General features: G+C 37.2%; 1 protein-coding gene across 1 annotated transcript; it reads left to right on the plus strand.

The window, feature by feature from the left end:
- The first annotated feature begins 56 nt into the window (after positions 1–56).
- Positions 57–16732, plus strand: LOC137181441 (polycystin-1-like protein 2). Its single transcript, XM_067587153.1, has 23 exons — positions 57–1371; positions 2683–2790; positions 2944–2969; positions 3053–3083; positions 3184–3245; positions 3347–3409; positions 3511–3669; positions 3788–3900; positions 4034–4157; positions 4251–4373; positions 5365–5581; positions 5866–6047; positions 6137–6367; positions 6998–7099; positions 7837–8015; positions 8794–8940; positions 9059–9261; positions 11802–11989; positions 12273–12405; positions 13366–13561; positions 13680–13899; positions 14125–14209; positions 15603–16732. The coding sequence occupies exons 1-23, from the start codon at positions 1044–1046 to the stop codon at positions 15647–15649; spliced, it is 3267 nt and encodes a 1088-aa protein (XP_067443254.1). The 5' UTR covers positions 57–1043; the 3' UTR covers positions 15650–16732.
- Positions 16733–17002: the final 270 nt, after the last annotated feature.

Genomic DNA, 17002 nt, shown 5'->3' on the forward strand with positions numbered 1-17002 from the left:
TCATGCTGTGGATGCAGGAGGAGATGCAAAAAGGGACGTTGATGGTCATTCAGCTCAGTCCAGGGGCAAAGTGAAAGTAGTGAAATGGATAATTAAAGTCACTGAATTTGAGAAAATAATATTTATTTTTGATAAAGCTTAATTAGAGTACATACACAGTTATCTACAGTATGTTTAACAGCCTACAAAAAGCTGAAATCTGCCCTTGTAAGTAAAGGATGAAAGGTGCATCCAGTGGTGAAAAGTAACTAATTTACTCAAGTACAATTTTAAGGTTCTTGTACTTTACTTGAATATTTTTATTTTATGCTAATTGATACTTCTACTCCACTACATTTGAGGGAAATATTGAACTTTTTACTCCACTACATTTATTTGACAACTTTAGTTACTTTTCAGATCACAATTTTACATAAAATAACGTAATGTTGAGCTTATAAATTATGCTACATTGCTGAAGATTAAATCAGCGGTTCCCGAACTTTTTGGCTTATGGCCCTTTACAAAAAATCAGTGTGTTTTTGTGTCTCTTTGTCATGTTGCAGATGTCTATGAGTTGTTTGCAGTTCCACCAAAGAGACATTTCCCCTCACATGGTTTCAAATAAGCAGCTGTTTGAGGCCCAAAGAAGTAAAACCCTCCAATATTTCACGTAAATGCAAAGATTAAAGAAAAGTTCTGAAAAATTAATCCAAATTTATGTAGCAGAACTTCATTTTTTCTCCTTTCCTACCCAATCTATCATCTCAAATCCTCTCAGATTTATATCAGATTTTTTTTTAGATTTTTTTAAAAGTATTTTTACATTGTAGTATTGAGACTTAAGTAAGGATCTTTACTCTGATCTTTGGTGACACCAAGTAACTCCTTCACTTTGCATCTTGTTTGAGTGTCTGCAGTGATTTTCCTAAACAGATGCAGAGTTTTTTCTGGAGAAAGCTCTCTAATTTCCATACGACAGATTGAAGCGACCTTGCTCAGTTGCTGTTTCTGCCACAGTTTCTGCCGCACTATGTTCTTTAGCTCTGAACATTATAATAACTATGGAACTGTTACTCCGAACTTCTGTCTTTTTGTGGATTGTTGTTGGGTTTCTGTCGTTATCTGAGACGTCTGAATCCTGTTCAGACAATGACGACCTCTCGCTGTGTGAATTTGTTATCGGAAATGTCTGTTTTGAGTTAGTTCGGGGGAGTAAAACCTGGTCCCAAGCCAGGAGCAGCTGTGAAAAGCGAGGAGGAGAGCTACTAAGGGTGATTAACAGCCCCATCAAAATTTACCTGAAGAACATCACCAGAGAGAGAAACATCAGCAACTTCACCTGGTGGCTAGGGGAAGGGGTTCGAGAAAAGTACCAGGAACCCACTATGGGTGAGTGAAACATGTCAACATTTTATTGCTGGTGCATTTTTTTCCCCATTTTTAAAGCTTATTGTATTTTTGTCTTATCGTCTTTGAGCAATGTTTGAGGCCTCCTGTTACAGGTGTCATAGAGAGGTGGGCAGTTAGACTGAAGTGATGTCAAGTAAATTTAATTTCACAAAATCACAAATTAGCCTCAGAAGGCTTTATGATATGAACAGAAGGCAACCTTTACTTTTAAATCCTCAATGTTGATGAGGGAAAACTCCACACAGAATCCCTTTAAATGGGAATAAATAGCAAGTAGAGAGAGAAATAAACAACAGAGAAATTACAATATAGGGAAACAGAACAACATTATGTGCATAAAGTGCAAGTATATTATTAAGTAAAGTCTCTCATGCACTAAATAAGGCTGAGTGTTATGCAAAATCTTTGAATAAAGGTACATGAGTTTCATTACTGATAAAAAAACAAACAATAATAGATATATATTTTTATACTATCCTTTGTTGCTCAATATAAACATGTTTACTTACTGAATAACAATAATAACAATTTTTTGAAACGCGTCAGTATTCAGTTCTGTTTTTACTCAGCAGCACATGAAGTTTGCCAAAAATAAAAATTAACAAAACTACAACCCAGTGATGATGATGAAATGTCTTTCATCCTTTAAATGTAAATGAGATGCTGATTTGTTGTTGATTCATGAATAACAAATGCTGTTTATCACACACCATGAAAGCATTGTTACCCCATAATGAAATCACAAAGCAAGTGAAACTAAATATTTAATTTGTGGTGTGTCTGTTTTTTTTTACTGTTGGATGGCACTTTTGATGATAGCAAATGTGACAAATTTGAAAACTGTGACTTAATATAGTACAACCCACTCAACGTGATTTGATCTTGTCAGTGTTGAGTCAGAATTGACGTCACTCCAGTGTTCACAGTTCTGTATGAGTTATATGTAATATCCACTTTCTAAATAGCCTACACTAGTTATCTTGTGATATATGTGTACTGCACTAAAATTTTCTAGAGCGAAATACAATCAATCAATTAATTCTATTAGTTCAGCAGAAAATTGATTAATCATTAAAATGATTTATAAAACAAAAATACCAAACATTTCAGCTTTTCAAATGTTTTTTTATTTAAATATCATTGGATGATTCTGGACCAAATGATTCATTGATTAATCTTAAAAATAATAATATACATATTAATCGATGATGACACAATTGTAGCTTAAAATGCAGTAATGTCCTAAAAAGGAAGCCTTCCTAATGATTTGTCTGCCTGTGTTTATGGCAGATAATGGTGGCGTTTCCAGTGACGACTGCACATACGTGAAGCTGAATCCTCTTCAGCTCATCACTACATCTGACTGCAACCAGAAACGTGGCTCCCTCTGCACCCACAGTAGGCAGCTCATCACGACTTTAACCCCTTCCATCCCTTCCTCCTTTCCTTCCTTTCCTCATCCTTCTCTTCTCTTGCATTTATAACAACTGTGTGAAGTTAATTGTAACATTCAGTAGGATGCTTTTTAAAAGTGTCACTCTTGTTTTAAAGATTTGTGGCCTTCATCCAACACAAAGGTAAGAAATGCATCTTTCAGTCAGTAACAAGCTATATAAACATCCAGACTCAATTTTCATGTTTGTTCATGTTTTCCTTACAGAATTTACTGTCCAGTCACGCAACCAGATCTCGTAAGTGAGATCACACATAATGTGTCACATCAACAACAGCAGCGCAAGTGAAGAACCAAACAGTAATGCTGTCTATCTTTATTTCTCAAATGGATTTCAGGGCTCAAAAGGAGCGTAAACACCATGGCTTTGCACGTCACAGACATTAACAAACTTCTCCTGGTGAGAGATGCATCAACAATATTTGATTCACAAATTGCAAAAACCATTTAATGGTGGTAACTAGCCTTTCAAAGTATAAAAATGCTGTTTTTCTGAGACAGGAAGCAGATAAAGAACTCCTGCGAATGGAAACAGAAGCAGGGGAGCCGACAAATGACAACAGGGTGGGTACATTGGAAAGCCCGTGGATATTACATCACTCACCTCTTTCATGTTGAAAGTTTATCATGGCAAATTAAATTCTGTCTGCTTATCTCTCTCACAGGACAAATTCATTCAGTATTTGTTGGAAGCTACTAAAAAACTGACGCCGACATTTGCTTTGCAAAACAGTGACACTGTCAGTCACATCATCAACTGTGGCTCTGGCATCCTCCTTCTCTCAATGAAAAAATGTGATATCCTGACAAACCCAAACCCTAAGGTAAGTTCAATAAAATGTGTGCCTGTATTTCAGCTTTAAGAAATCATACATATTAATGACATCACATCACTATAATGGCTGTTAAAATAAGGCGATGTTGCATTTTCTTCCCCTTCAGTCTTTATTTGAGCAGGTCTTTGAGATCTTTCGGATGGTTTCTCTGCTGCTGGGTTCGGCAACCAATCAGAGAATTGTTATTAAGCACTCAACAGGCTATATCTATCAGGGCAGGTTAGTATTTTCTTTCAGAATATTGCCTGACATTTCTTCAAATAACTTTGCATCTTTCATTCCCTTTATAACCTTATAATATAGCAGAAAATGTATGTAAAAACTGAATATTTTCACATTTATTTCCTCTCAGTTATACACCTGCTGACCTCAGCAACGCAGTGCTGGGTTCAGAAAAAGATGGTGAGTTCATCAGACTCCCCTCATATGAAGCACTCAAGCCTCAGCTTGGACGTTACAGCACAATCATCACTCAGGTCTGTGTGTGTCACAATCATGTGTATGTCTAAGTTTTTGTGTCTTTGTTGTCACCAACAGCCTTTTTACATTTGAGTTTTTCTCCTTCTAAGATGGCCACATTCTCAGGGAATCCCCATCTGTCTGATGACAACATCTCAGGAACTGTTTGCAGCCTTTTACTCAGTGATGGAGTCTCAGACATTAGGTTGGAAAACCTGACAGAGATGATAGAGGTACAGCAGTGATTAGACATACTGCTCATGAACGTGCGCACCGGGTTTTGTAGCATTAGAGCGATAACATTAAAAACATGTGACCTCATGTTTTTCAGTGTTGGTGGCAAGCAGAGGGAAAGTGTAGGTGGCATTTGTAAGGGACAAAATCATTGTGCGTTATTATCAAATAATTCAACGCTAGAGTGTGATGCTCCTCAATGGCATGTGAAAAGCAACAGCTAGTGACACCGTGTTTATCAGAGCACTTAGCTCATTATGATCTCCCTAGATAAACAGTGGAGTGAGTAGTGACAAGGACCACAAAACACAAGAATTGGCTGTTCCAAATTGGTGAGAAAGGGTGATAAATACATTACTAAGAGAAGAACAACTGCAACAACACGGAGAAAAAGAAGAACAATTTTTCATTATTTTTTTAATGCATACAAATATGCACAGTTCACATGGAGCAAAGTAGAGGAGAACTAACACACATAAGAGGAAGGTTACTCCAAAAAACAACTGAAGCATTGTTCGAGTTTCTTTGGAGCAACCTTACTGTTCTAAATGTAATCATGATCTACTAGAAAAAATAAGAGAAAAGGCTAATTAAATCGTCCATTTGCCTTCTTTTCCACACTTTTGAAAGCAATGTTTTTGCTGTTTTTAAACAACCTTAAATCATAAAAAATTAAACAAGTATTCAAATGTTGATCTTTACATCCAAATATTTCAGCCTTGTTGTTTTTTTTTGAGCCATAACATGAAAATTGTATTAAGGTATTATTTATAATACAGAATCTACATAGCTCCCACAATCTGTTTTCTTTCTGGATCTTTTTCAATCTTCCAACTTCATCATCTAGAGGAGAAATACCTCTTCTTAATCTGCAATGCAAGATCTTTGGCATGACGTAACATATGATTTGGGGCTATGTATCTGCTAAATTAACATACAGTATATATTTTAATAGTAATAATAGTAACTTGCTTTCTCCGGTTTCTCCAGATCTTCATGCCTCATCCAAATGCGTCACTGATAAATAGTACCGTTGTCTTGGAGAAAAACACAAAAGCGCTGACCACAATCAATGTCTCGGACCCTAACGTGACCATCTTCTTCAGCGCGGAGCCCAGTGAAAATGTGTCACTGGTTGTTATGTTGTCGCAAGGGTCACCTCCTAATTCTACCTATGTTAGAAACACAACCATCCTGAGCCAAACAGGTATTGATCTATTACTGCATACCCTAACCCGTCCTCATCAATTTTATTGATTATATCTTATGAATCCAGTGTAACCCTCTGTAGCACCATCCTGATCCAGGTAGGCACTAAGAGCAACATGATGTATCCTTAAAACAGGTACAGACACACTCAATTAGAATGGTTTGCCTTACATGTACCTATGTGCCCCCTTGTGTATTAATTACTCAAAAAGACAATGTATTTATTTTTTTATTTAAATTGATTATTAGAATAGCAATTATGTTGGCTGCTTTTTGCAACAGGAGGCTACCGTTGGATGATAACCCCAGAGATGTTGCAGCAGACTCCTGGGGTCTGGTATGTCGACACTAGACTCTTCAATTCCACATGGGAGCCAGGCCTGACACTGACGACCACATCTTTTATGAGCAAGTGTTTGTACTGGCACAAAGGGAGGCAGACATGGAGCACTGATGGCTGTCAGGTGAATTTCCACCGGGACAAAGCCAATCTTGTACTGTACCGTCATTTCTTCGAATAACACCAGTACTTTCGTATATGATTTTGTCTCAGGTGGGTGAGAAAAGTACTCCAGAGCAAACACAATGTCTGTGTAACCACCTCACTCTCTTTGGGAGTTCCCTCTTTGTGATGCCGAACTACGTGGACATAAGTCGCATAGCAGAGTTGTTTGCGACGGTGTCTCGCAATTATGTGGTGCTGGCGCTGCTGTGTGCTTTCTTCGGCCTCTACCTGGTCACTCTGCTGTGGGCCTGCTATGCCGACCGCAGGTCACGCTCCAAGGTGAGTCACTACAGAAGTAATAAAGAGGTCTTTAATATTATGTGAGGTTTACATCCAGAATGCAATGAAACTATCAAGTCATCAAGTCATATTTTTAAAAACCATAGACACTACACCTGCTATTTTTTAACCCTTACATGTTGTTCAGGGTCAGATTTGACCACTTTTTTCTTTTAGCCTGAAATTTTATGAATTCTCCTGATGTGACCCAGAATATGCAAACATGGAAATATTTCAACTTTTTAAAAACATTTTTTGTGCAGCTGATGCACATAATTTGATACAAATGTTGCATTTTTCACATTTAATATAGTTCACTGTTCTCCTGTTTTATGTGACATCGGACCATCATGTAGTGTGATTGTAAATGTTTTTTCTCCATAAACAAAAAGTGTAAAACCTGCTCTCTGAAAGCTTCATTAAGGATTAATCACGCATTTATAAATGACTGATGAGGTATTCGTGGATGATTTGTGGTTTAGAAATGAGAAAAAACAGTATGTGAAGGCTAAATGGTGTATATTGAATTTAGAAACTAACCTCTTCATGTTCATTCCAATGCACAAATAAAGCCATTTCTGCCAACACATTCATATTTATGCACCACAATGTTTTATGTTGAACTATCAGAGGAAGATGACTCTGCTGGAGGACAACCATCCAGGTGCTCAGTACAACTACCTGATCAGTGTCCAAACTGGCCATCGTAAGAATGCCGGGACTAGTGCCAATGTAAGAGTCTTCTTTCATTGATACACTGATGATTGTTCGGTTATGACAGTGAAATAACATAAAAAACCTTTTATTGAAGGTATTGTATGTCTTGGCTTGCATGTTTCAGTATATTAACTAAAAATTGTGTATACTTTGAATTAATACTTAAGATATTGTTGATCATTGCATTTGTCCTACCTTCCAAGCAGCCAGTGGTTACAGTATAGAAATCTACTTTTAGATACTTGGCACTTGCTTTAGTTGTAGAACATTTTGATGTCAACATATCTAATGATCTTAACATCATTGCTTCCTGTCATCAAGTTGAAAGCAGGGATTGTTTTAAAATCTTTGCTCATGTGAAGCCCTAAAAAATTTAAAAATTAATTTTTGAATTTTACTGCATTCAGACAGACACATTTGATTGTTTCTTTACTTAAAATTGTTGCTTTTCAGCCACCAACTCACAAGTCTTGGGTATTAGAACTCCCATCCAACACTTGAATGCATCAGCCTTAAAGAATATTATAATTAATATGCTTTCCTCAACTGTGTTATCATACAATGATCATGTAACTTTGACAACATAAAATAGAAAAATGTTTACAGAGATGGATTACCCATGATCATGTAAGGTAAGATTCTGAAATTAAGTATGAAAAATGCAGATTAATCCAGAATACCAAATATATTGTAGACATGTCTGAGTCCATGATGCTGATATGTGAACCCAGTGCTGTTGTGCTCTCCTGTAGGTCACAGTGAAGCTGATTGGCTCTGAGGGAGAGAGCGACACACACAACCTCACAGATCCTGAAAAGCCTGTGTTTGAGAGAGGAGCTGTCGATATGTTCCTGTTGGCCACACCCTTCCCACTGGGTGAAGTGCGAAACCTCAGGCTGCAGCACGACAACTCAGGAGGTCATCCCTCATGGTACTAGAGTCAAGTACTCAACATATGTAACACTATGCCACATCACGGCACAGTGTTTCCCATAAAAATAAAAAAAGTAGTTCATGGAAGCTATTTGAAGATTTATTATTAAACTAATATAATTGAAGCTGACTTGATACAGCTTTGTGTCATGTTTTAGGTTGTTGAAGTGAGATATTTACACTAGTGGTGTGGTGTTTTATGCTTAAATTAATTCAGCTCCACACTGAACATGTGGATAATTGGTGGATGTCAGTGTAAATCAGTAAACATGGTTGTTAGAGATGTGTGCAGGTAGCATTTATTGCCTCTCTGCCAGACTGCTTGCTGGCTTCTTCACAGTCACACTTCAAAATGTCAGACCCGCCTCATAGTTTAGCGCTACCTTGTTATCACTTCTCATTAAATAACACTTTGAGCATACTTTACAGGTCCATACACACATACTTTGATGGAGAGTAGAGCGGTCATAAAGAATCACACACACAAAATGCTTTGAGCAAAATTCAGAGCTTCCAGTAAGACACTAGTTTGATGCTATCTCTACTTGTGATATAATTTATATATCATGGTTTGTTACACATTCTTAGTATCGCCTTTGGCCACAGGCAAGAAATCTCTGTGTAAAATTGGTGATTAGAAACTTCGAAGAAAAATACACAAAGTTCATAATGTGTTTAATTGGTGCTCCCAAAAAATCTGTTGATATTGTCGAACATTTTCATTTTCTACATGGAAGTATCCATACGGTAAATGAATGAATTTCTCTTGTATAAAGGTATATAAACAAGGTGACCATACAGGACCTCCAAACAAGACATGTTTTTCACTTCCTCTGTCAATGCTGGCTGAGCGCTGACCGCGGAGACGGCATGACCAAGAAAACTTTCAATGCTGCAAAGAACAACGAGATTGCCAGCTTCAGGTCAGAAGTGGACCATTTTACACAGATTGAAATATACTATCTCCGCTCTGAAAAATGTTCATAGGAAAGTCACGTGTAGTGGTTAGTGTCATTATGGGTTTTTGCCTCTTTCTGTCAGGAATATTTTCCAGAGCAGAACGTCAACTGGCTTCAGGGATGAACACATCTGGGTGTCCATAGTGGATCCCCCCTCAAGGAGTCCGTTCACACGTGCCCAGAGAGTCTCTTGCTGCATGAGCCTGCTCCTCTGTACCATGGCCATCAATATCGCCTTTTGGAACATTCCCACAGATGAGGACTCGCCAGTACTCTTCTCCTTTGGTGAATTAATGTTTTTTATATTATTTTGGCTGTTTCTTAGCTTTCTGACCTGAAGCGCAACATTTAATTAAAGAGGTAAAACTATGCCTTATATTAATTTCATCAATGTTGTTGTTGGTTATAGGTCATGTGATAAGTATGTAGCCTATAGAAAACACAAACTGACTGGTGAACAATCCTTTTGTAGGGAAAAACAAACAAATATCTAAATTGTGATATAATGAGAGGTTTTCAGTGACTCTGTAATTGGGGTCTAAAAGTTTAGGATGAAAGGTCAAATAGTTGGAGCCAATATGTGAGCTGAGGTGAAAGGTATAATTTGAGAAACAAGTAAATTGGCTGTCTTGTCTCTTGGCATGTTGTTTTATCTCCAAAACCTCTGCCTCCACATGTACAACTGAGACATTTGGAACCAGAAGAGTACAGATCTCCATCAGGTGTGTGCAGTCAAGATGGTGGTGAGGATAACAAAAACGTGGATTTATTAATCTCGTATCGTGACTTATTTTAGTGGATCATAACATATCGGGAATGTAATTAATCAGCAGATGCTTTGTTTCAAGATGAGACCAAACTTTTCTATGGATATCAGTTTTTGAGTCACGACCGATGCCAAAATGTGGCCTGCAACAGACTAGGTAAGCCTCGTTTATAGCCTAGCCGACTGCCAGAAATGCCTTTTGCTTTGTTGTAACACATATCGTAAAATGGCGAGGACTGCTGAAAAGACGGAAGTCTAAGCTTTACGGCAGGCTCATAAGGAATCTTTTCAATATTTATTTGAATTCACCACACAACCAGCTCTCAAGGTACCGTGGTAACAACACATGATTGGATACACATGCGGACACACGACCAAATGCATGTTCAGCTATGGAGCTCTCAGCATAGCCTGGCAGAAATAAATGAATAGAATATGTTGGATGGAAGAGTTGAGCCACCTTTACAAGGCTTTGCTTGGGTGTTGAAAAGCCATACTAGTCCCATCACTAATTTTTGCACTTTTGCAACATTGTTCTTACAGCATATGTATGAATATGTGTGGGTGTATGTAATCAGCAACTCTCCAGCGTCAGCAGTATGTGTATCTGTGTTGATAAGAAGCATCTCATTCAGCTGGGTTTTATCTCACAAACTCACCCATTCACATTCAGCAGATTCTCCACAAGAGGGAGTTGTTCATTCATTCTCAGACCAGATCTGCACATGATAAACCACCTATAAGAAAGAAAAGTAATATATGTTTACATACAGGCAAAAAAGTAAGAGTTGCAGTAAGTTCAAAACGCTAACACAGGCATGAGTGTTACAGCTGTACTATTCTTTACGTGTGGGTGTGTTTGAGATTTGTTTGACTACAATAGCTACAATAGCTGCAATAAAGAAATTGCAAATAAGTCGCACTAAAATAGGAATACAATTCAGGGTGTGTCTGAAAAATACAAAATGTAACTTTTAAAGATATTGTGAATTAATTATTTTCTTTTTACATTTTTTAAAGATTATTTTTAGAGTATTTTTTGCTTTTATTCAACTGCTGAAAGTGGAGAGAGACAGGAAATGGGTATTGCAAGTTACCAAAGCTGTTTCCTAAATTCAACAATAAATGAACACTGTCTTTCTATAAACACATATAACCTTAAAGGATCTTAATGGACGGGTTCACAAATTTTTAAGTCTGTCTTAAAACAACAGTCAAGTACACAAATGAACATTGAAATATGTTTTTCTTGCCATAATCAGTCCTCCTGTTCATACTGTCCATTAGAAGATCCCTTCATAATGCAATTACAAGTGATGGAGGACAAAATCCACAGCCCTACTTCTGTACAAAAATGCATTTGAACATTTATCTGAAGCTATAAATTATAATATTAAATTAATTATAATATAATATATAATATTTATATATTATAAATATCTTTCAACATTACATTCTTTTTAGTGCCAAAGTCCCTTTTTTTGTTACTATAATTTCACCGCAGCTCAACAAGGAAACACAAAGAGGAAATTTGATACTAAAAAGACTATAATGTGGCCATGTATCCATTGATATGACTAACTCAGACTGCTGAAGCCTCATATAAGCTTCAGATCAACTTTTAAATACATTTTTGCACAAAATAACTGTGTGGACACACTGTGGAGTTTGGTCCCCAACACTTGAGCACTTTTAATAGCCAGTATGAACAGGAGAAATGATTACAGCGAGGAAAACCTCTTTCAGTGTTCATTTGGGCACATGACTGTTGTTTTAAGACAGACTCGAAAAAATGTGAACTTATCCTTTAAATTACGTTTATTACTTTTTTCAGTTATCAGCACGTGGCTTATTGCACTTAATGCACAAACTGCAACTATATAAAACAATCTGTAGCTGTAAAGCTCCTTTCCTGCAGGTGTTGCAGGTGAGTAATTGCCTTTCTTGCCTCTACAGTGTAGATGATGTTCACTGCTATGTCTTCAACTACAGCTCTAAACTAACGCTGCTGTTGTTTTTGTATCACCAACACTGTGTCCTTGTTTTCATATCTATCCAGGTTCATTGAAAATCACCTGGCAGGACGTCATGGTGGGGGTCGAGAGTGGTCTTCTCATGTTCCCAATCAACATCCTCATCATAACCATCTTCCGAAGCATCAGACCCCGCATCATTTCAAAATCACAAAAAGCTGACTCTGAGGATAACTTGAGACCCCAAGCAGTTACCATACCAACCATTCTAAAGGTGTGTTTTGTATTATCTAATCTCAATGAGTGTGAGAGTGTGATTAGCACTTTTTTGTGTGACTCCTTTTGTGCAATGCTCTGATGAATACGTGCCTCATCACTGACCTTATGAGTCCACAAATACATTTTTGAGTTCAGATTATGTTGTGTTGTGTCTGTGTGGCTCTGACTCCTGCTGATTACTAACTGTGTTACGTGTACTCCTACCTTTTTTGTGTGTATTTGTTCAAGTAGTATACAGTACACTTAGCATTTGCTATTTGTTGTAAATCCTGCCTTAGGATACAGAGGAGGTGATTTCTTTGGTGAGCAGAAGTCAGAGGAACAAGATGTCAGAGATACACAGGCTGGAGTCCACCACTGACCTCTACACTGCCTTGGACAGAGTGCATGAATTCATCCAGCTTATGCAAGGTCGTTTTGATCAATGTTAAGAGCATTATGTAACCCAGTAAAACACTTCAATAGCCTATGAGAAGGCCACTGCATTCAGCCAGAGATCAGTCCTCCTTTTGAAATAAAAAAATGGTTTTACAGCAGGTTTTCTATTTTAAAGTCAAGATAAGAAAATTACATACAACCAAAATGAATTTGCATGGGCTGGTTATATTGTTTTTGTCAACAACTCCCATGAAAAGACCAAAAACAACTAAGTGTTTGTCCATCTCTCAGTACTTTCCAACTTTCCCAGCCTGTCTGTTGCTCTCATCCCCAAACCCATATATAGATCTGTAAAAATAGATTGCAAATATACACATTACTAATTTTGTAAAACAGCTGGGCACTGTATTTTTGGCAAACGTCACTCAAACAAGTAATGCATTTGTTGGGGACTTCTTTCAGCTGCACATCTGGTGCACCAGTCAGGACAGCAGGACAATTTATGTGAGATCCTAAAATAAACTTAAGTGCCTGTGTTCATCTTAATCAAGCAACATGTCACCTAGTGAAATGATGTGACTCACTGGTGTGTTTTTAATAATTTTTGGACAACAGTGGAGGTCTATGGCACAGAGGAATAATCAATATGAGGCATTCAATACACAGGAAATACATTTAGTAGGATCAGTTCATTGTTGATTTATATCGTCATGAAATTTGTTGACAATAAGGAAAATATATGATATAGGGATGCAACTAATGATTATTTTCATTATCGATTGGTCGATATATCGTTATGTGGATCATATTCTCAATTTGTCCAACAGTCCAAAACACAAATATATTCAATTTACTATAATATAAGGTCAAGTAGACACAGCGGTTTCACACATTTAATAACCTGGAACCAGTGAATTTTTGGTATTTTTGCTTGAAAAAAGACTGAAATGATTAATTGATTATAAAATAGTTGTATATGTGTTTCTGTCAAAGGTGAGACTGAGAGTGGACCCCACTGGGTGTACTGCAGCAAGTTCCTCCTAGCTGGTCTCTGTCACCTCCTGATGTGTCTGGAGAAATTGGATGGAAGGAGCCTCCCGAGTCCACAGGAGTACCAGCAGGCCCTCAACATCACCAATCTGCTGGTTCGCAAGGCTGAGATGGTCTTCAGCTGCCACTTGGCCTACTGGTCAGCACAAATAATCTGCACAGGGGGGAAATATCACTAGTTTCATTTAACCAGAATATCTCATGTGTCGTCCTCTGTCCTTCTTTTCCTCTCATTCTTCGCTTCTCTCTTGGCCCAGCCCACCTCCCGTGAAGAAGAAGAAGAAGAGGTCAGCGGGCTGCTGGCTGCCCTGGTGGTGTGTGTTCCTGGGCTGGTTCCTGTTGCTGTCCATCAGTGGGGTGTCCACTTTCTTCACCTTGTTGTATGGCTTTCAGTACGGCAAAGAAAAGTCCATCAAGTGGGTCATATCTCTGGGCCTCTCCCTCTTCCAGAGCATCTTTATACTGCAGCCTCTCAAGGTGGGTCAAGATGGAAAAAACCTCTACTGTACCAACATATTCTTCCTAAAAAAAACCATTTAATTTAGTGATCAGTCTGAAAACTGTGCTGTTTGTAGAATAAAATCATTTGCTTCCAGCAGAATCATACGATCAGCTTAAAATATTTTTGTTTCAGCTTTTATATTTCTGTGTATCATTATAATCATTTCTCAAACATATTCCATGGTTTGCTTTTGTTAAAAGGTGATAGGGGTTGCTGTCTTTTTCGCCCTTCTGCTGAAACCCGTAGCTGTGGAGGAGACTGAGGAAATTGAGCAAGTGCTATTAGGTAAGAAGGTAGAAAACCATTATGAAGCCCATTTGTTGCCGAACAGGTCCGCTGTACATATAACCAGTATAGTATCTTTTTATCACTATTGTTTTAATATATTTTCATCATCCTTAAAGCTGCTAAAATTGACATTTTCATATCTTTTCATGAGCAATGGAGTCAAATGACGGTGTATGTGAAACGTGCCCTATAGGGACAAACCAACAGATAATTATAACCTGACTCTGCAGTTCCCTTCAGCTCTACGCAGTGTTTTAGTGTCTTTCAGCTCATTTTTTGGTTTCCCAGCTCTCAACTTTACTGTTTTGGTTTGCTCTCATCAGTGTTGTTTCATCTGTAGCAGGCACTGTTTTCATTAAAAACAAAAAGCTCTAAAAACCCTTGCCCCCTCCACCTGGATAAATTGGCCATGTTGTGCCTCCACACAGGCATTATGTCTTTTACTATGGTGTCTTTTTTACTGTGATGTCATTTACGTTACGTTTTATCTATTTATTGTCTTGTCTGTTAGTATGGTTATGACCTGAACAAAATGAATTTCCCTTGTGGACAATAAAGAACATCTAATCTAATCTAATCTAACTCACAGTACATTACCTATCCAGAACCAAACAGCAGATACACAAAGTTCGCGATGAAGAGGTGAACATAGTGGTGCATTTAGCAGGTAAAGAGACAGATATTTTTCTCAAGAGTTGGTGGAAACCAAAACAGAGCTTAAGGAAGAGGGACTGCCAGAAACACAAATTAATCCTAATGTTGCTCTGTATCTGCTGGAGGAGTAAATACACATCTGTTCACCACAACTTAAAAGCAGATAATACGTCAGTGTTGTGCTTACAGCTTGTTTCCTCTGCCCCGAAAAGTGGTTTAAAAAAATCAGTTAGTGCAGGTTATAAAGGTATTTTGTGAATTTAAAACATACCTCAATAGTAAGAGGTATAATTGACTGGATTCAATACTTTTTTCAATTTTCAATTCAACCCTCCAAAAAACTTTAATAATACCTTGTGAAATTCTAGAAACCATCAAAAACATTGAAGTAGAAAGACAAATCTTTTAGTATAAACCTGAAATGTTTGAAGCAAGACTGAAAAAAAAATCGGCCTTTAAATTTCTTCTATCACAGTCCAAACTAATTTATAATTCATAACGTAGACAGAGGTATCCATTCTGTTTTATTTCAGCTTGACTGCAGAGAGCTCTTATGTAATCATGCGTGTGAAACAGTAAAAATATTTGCCTTAACAACTACAAACTTGTGACCTTTTTAGTTTTTCTCTTCCTCCCAAGTGACTTCTTATTCCTGATCGTATCGGTGCATCCTGCCTTTAGTTAAGGAGCGGTAAAGAACCATGAGTCTTACTGCGCTGTCTTCTCCATTTAACAGAGCAACAAGACAAGTGTAGACACTACTCTGGCAGGGACACTCTGTGAGGAAGCTGCATTTAGCGGGATGAGCTGTCTACTCCGATGGGCACAGCTGCGATCCACAGCACCCTTGTTTCTTAGACACTCTTTTGCAATTATTGGAAGTTTGACTTTCTGAATATAAAATTACATAACACATTCTGGTGTTTTATGTGTACAGATTTTTTTTTACTTTCTCAAATCATTTATTATACATGATGATGTCTGTGTATATAAAAGAACTGTCTGGTTATTTATTTTAGCCGGGAATAGATTGTTCTTTTTATGCCAACATACTAAATTGGTAGAATCCATTACAGCTACAAGAGGCAAGTTAGTGTGTTTAGCTGTCAAACACAAGTTCTGTCATGAGTTCTTTGAGTTAGGAAAAAATGTCCTCAATCCAATAAAGTAAACATAATCCCACCAGTAATGGAATAGGTGAACTTCTGTCCTTTTGCTGAATGTCAGTATAGATATACTATATACAAAGTCTGTAAAATCTGCAAAGAATGTGCATATTTATTTATTTCTTCATTTAATTTGTCCATAATGTTTGACCTAAGTTAATATTGGCTTTAGTGGAGCATTTTAGTGTTCTATTATTACTCTAAATGCTATTTCATGGGCTCTAACACCGCAACAAAAGGAGGGAATAATGAATTCTTGTTGTTTAAGCATGAAAATAATAAAAAACTTTACGATATTTATTATTGGCACAAATTATTTGGTATTTAGTCTAAAAATACTGACATGGTAAGCCCTCAAAGACCAAACCCATGGGTGTTGACATAACTAGTCTTGACAGCATATGAAGGCCAAACATCGATTAAGCATGAACACAAACTTTCACTTTTTGAAGAGCAGGAGGTGCTTTTATGTAATTGCACATATGGTGGATGATTATTAATTGATCACTTTTTTTCATTTCACCTCCATCACTGTAATATGCTGAATGTGCATGTCTTCTCATCATACATGTCTCTTTCTATGTGATTCAGTTTGTCCTCCCTTTGAATGATTTATGCTGCAGACTTAACTACATTCAAGTTTGTGCTTCTGGTTTGAGAATACAAGTAAGTCTGCAGACACTCGTCTGTCTTAGACCTTCTGTGCTTTATTTAATCATAAGTAGATTATTTACTTATTGTTCTCATTTATTGATACTGTATGTATTGTATGTGTGTACTTGAATAAACTGATCTCTGTTCAAATCTTAATGTATTCATCTGTCAGTGACTTTTGACTGAAAGAGCTGCAGACAGACCGTGGCTGAAAAGTCTTAAAACCTGATTACTAAAAGCATATATCAAGATATATATATATATATATAAAATAAATTTTTTAAAAATATAGTATATTTACATTTCCACAATTTGA

This window comes from Thunnus thynnus, chromosome 1, assembly GCF_963924715.1.
Source record: "Thunnus thynnus chromosome 1, fThuThy2.1, whole genome shotgun sequence".
Classification (NCBI taxonomy): domain Eukaryota; kingdom Metazoa; phylum Chordata; class Actinopteri; order Scombriformes; family Scombridae; genus Thunnus; species Thunnus thynnus.